At 33.1% G+C, this 3,554-nt stretch overlaps 1 protein-coding gene across 1 annotated transcript; it reads left to right on the top strand.

Moving 5' to 3' along the window:
• Positions 1-648: 648 nt before the first annotated feature.
• Positions 649-1,029, top strand: LOC132558035 (prostatic spermine-binding protein-like). The gene has a single exon (XM_060222557.1). The coding sequence runs from the start codon at positions 649-651 to the stop codon at positions 1,027-1,029; it is 381 nt and encodes a 126-aa protein (XP_060078540.1).
• Positions 1,030-3,554: the final 2,525 nt, after the last annotated feature.

The raw sequence follows: 3,554 nt of genomic DNA, 5'->3' as shown, positions 1-3,554 counted from the left end.
ATCCCTCCCAAGGAAGACAAACCTCAATAATAGGCCAATCATTCTAATGAACACGCTTATCATCCATTCACCATGTACAGATAAGATATATATAGGCATTCTTTACTCCTGCCATCACTCATTCTCCACTGATGAGCCTCATTCAGATTTTATCAAAACAATTCTGTTCCTGTCCTCTGATGCTGGAAAATAGATGATTCAGTGTAGGTGATGGCAGAATAAAGGAACAGTTTAAAGTTTAACTGTGTTTGAATCATTTCATCTCAGGTACAGACAGTTGATCCACCTGTCAGTGAAATTCAAGTAACCGACTGTCGACGATGTTAAACTTTAAGCAGAAAAACATATTTTTTATGTCCAATATTTTCAAAAACCTATGTTCCAAATGTTTAATTAGAAGGTGTTAATGACATGACAATGTGCATTCTTCTCTAGAGAGAAATAAAACCTCTATTGTGGTGTCAATGTTAGACCTTTTAAGTTGATCCTAATTCCTTTTTAGCTAACAATTTCTCAGTTACTGTCACATCAAACACAGCAAACAAACAAGGCCTTATAAAACAATACAAACATCACAAATACAGGACCTTTTACTGTTAGAGAGAAAACAACAAGGAAAGTATGAGGAGGTGGACAACGGTGATAAGTATGAGGACAAGGAGGATGATGAGGATAATGAGGATGATAAGCAGTGATAAGGATGAGGACAATGAGGATGAGGACGATAGTGATAAGGATGAGGAAAATGAGGATAATGAGGACAACAGTAATGAGGACAAGAACAATGAGGATGATGAGGACAACGGTGATAAGGATGAGAAAAATGAGGATGATGAGGACAATAGTAATAAGGACGAGAACAATGAGGATGATGAGGACAACGGTGATAAGGATGAGGACAATGAGGATGGTGAGGACAACAGTAATGAGGACGAGAACAATGAGGATGATGAGGACAACGGTGATAAGGATGAGGAAAATGAGGATGATGAGGATAAAGAGAAAAAGGATGACTACAAGGGTGCATGACAGCTGTTATGAAGTTAAGAACCACTCAGATGGAAATGAAGAATACATGTATAAACAGCAGGAAAAGGAACAAAAGATAAGAGACCCTATTACTACATAATGATCCCAAATATACCTTTAACACATCTTTGATTACACACATATTTCAAACTTTTTTAAACACAAGTATTTTTTTTATCAAATGTTTAGTGAATGTGCATTGTTATAGGCATAATTCATAGCTGATTAAACGATTAAATACACCTATATATTTATTCAGCAAAATCCCAAATGACCTATTTACCGAGAATGACTGCAGCCTTACACGTTAATTTCCACAAATCATGACCTGCCTTGTATAGCCCTCACTGGACAAAGCAAGCGTGCACCGCACACTTCAGACTATCAGCTGCAGTTCCACAATGCCAAAATTTCAAATTTGAAAAAAAAATATCATAATTAAGGATAAGTACCTGCTGCCAGAGAGAGGGTGGTATTTCCCTTCTTACACAAAGCACTATCAGCAAATAAAATGCCTGCCCCTTGCCTCAAAGTGAATCTCCAATCAGAGATATGATAAAACAATTTGAATTTTAATTAAGTGTATCTACAGATGAATGTATGGACACCTCCATGAATTATGTTGGTACATGTTTAAATGCACACTGACCCGGCTAGCCAGTTCTACACCATGCATTTCCACAAGCACTATCAACTCTGATCTATTAAAATTCACCTCTGTTGTCCATAACTAAATGTCTTCTTTATCAACACAAATTGTATCTTTATCACTCAGAAACATCCTAATTTATCTTAAATGATAAACCTTTATCTTCCAAAATGTCCAAATACATTTTCAATTTTTTATTAATTTTTTTTATACATAATTGACTCCTTTTTTATCAAAATAACTACCCTTTTCCATTTTTTTTATGCAATTTCTGAAGAATGTAGTCTTGTTCTATTCTTTGTATAACAGAAAACTTAATTGAAAATACAGTTTTCTTAAACTTACTTTAATTCAAAAACAATACTATGCCAAGTGATTTCAGTAAAGTAATTTTCCTGATACTAGTATGGAACACTCATCACCATGTTGGTTAACTGTTATATTGATAATGGCAGATTTTAAAATGGTTTTCTGAAAAAGCCAACTTTAGGCATAAATTCCTTTATATTTGGTTTAAATGATTTTTTTTTTTCATTTTGAGTTTCATTATAAGATGTTCATTATAAACGCTGTGTTACTATCAAATTAATTGCATATAAGCAAATATTCATTTTATTGATAAGAAATGTTTTCTAAAGTCAGACATTGCTAAAACATGTTCAAACATTCTAAAAGATATTTTGTACAAAAATGTAATTTCCATTAGTCTTTAGGAAAAACCAAGTCCAATCAAGCATGTCCAACTCAAAATGAAATAAAGAAATAACACATAAGTATTTGATTATCTTGAAAGCTTCTTTATCACAAAAATGGTATGACGTCATCTATTGTATTGTCAAAGAGTATGTTAAGAGGCGTAGGCGTAGATCATTAGATATCAAGAGAGTGACAAGGTAAAGCAATGTTTTCTCTGACAACCATTGACCATATCTAATCAAATCTTCAGAAGCATTTCGTAACACACTAACACAATGTTAAGTCTTAAAGGAAAATTTAAATTAAGAAATTTGCAGATCTGATATTTCAGTAATTCTTTCCAATGGACGAAGCTGTAGAGGAATGACTTTTTGAAACTTAAGGAAACTGTCATTTCCAAGCTTTATGGTAACATTTGAAATTAGAAAATAAAGTTCTTAAAACTGCAATATGCTTTCCTTTTGACGAAGCTGTAGAGAAGTGACATTTCATAACTTAAGGAAACCCTTTAATTTCTAATTAAGTTTGATGGGAAAATTTTGAATTACGAAATTTAGAACAAAGTTAGTTGCATATTGTAACATTTCATAGCTCAGGAAAACTCATTCATTGCTAAGTTTGATGGAAAAATTTGAAATTAAGTTACACAATTATTTTGAGTGATGACTTAGCTATAGAAGAATGACATTTTGTAACTTAAGGAAACTGTCATATCTAAGTTTTAAGGAAAAAACTGAAATTGTGACATTTAGTACTTAAAACTTTGGTAATGCCTTTCAATGGACAAAGCTGTAGAGAAGTGATGTTTCAAAACTTACCCTATGAGGAAACTTATTTTAAAACGAACAATTCAAAATTGATAATTTAAGTTCTTAACTTTAGCAATGCTTTACATAGAAAAAAAAGTCAGTAACCGTTCTGTAATGAAGTTCTGATTTCAATTGTACCGCTGCACAATCAGGTTTTGGACAGGGGACATTACTCTGTGTGACACATCCTAAGTCACATGAAGGGGTTGCATATAAAAGTTATGATTTACTGACCTCATTAGCCAGCTTGAACACATTGTCAGGACACATTACTGCAAAGATGAAACACTTCATCAAAAAACAATCCCCCTGGTTACGCTCATCAAAGTCTATACAACTAAACCACCATTTTTGCAATAAGAAAGACACAG

Source organism: Ylistrum balloti, unplaced genomic scaffold (genome assembly GCF_031769215.1).
Source record: "Ylistrum balloti isolate Yb309-2 unplaced genomic scaffold, AGI_CSIRO_Ybal_v1 Utg370746, whole genome shotgun sequence".
Classification (NCBI taxonomy): Eukaryota; Metazoa; Mollusca; class Bivalvia; order Pectinida; family Pectinidae; genus Ylistrum; species Ylistrum balloti.
This window is presented reverse-complemented; position numbering and strand designations above follow the sequence as displayed.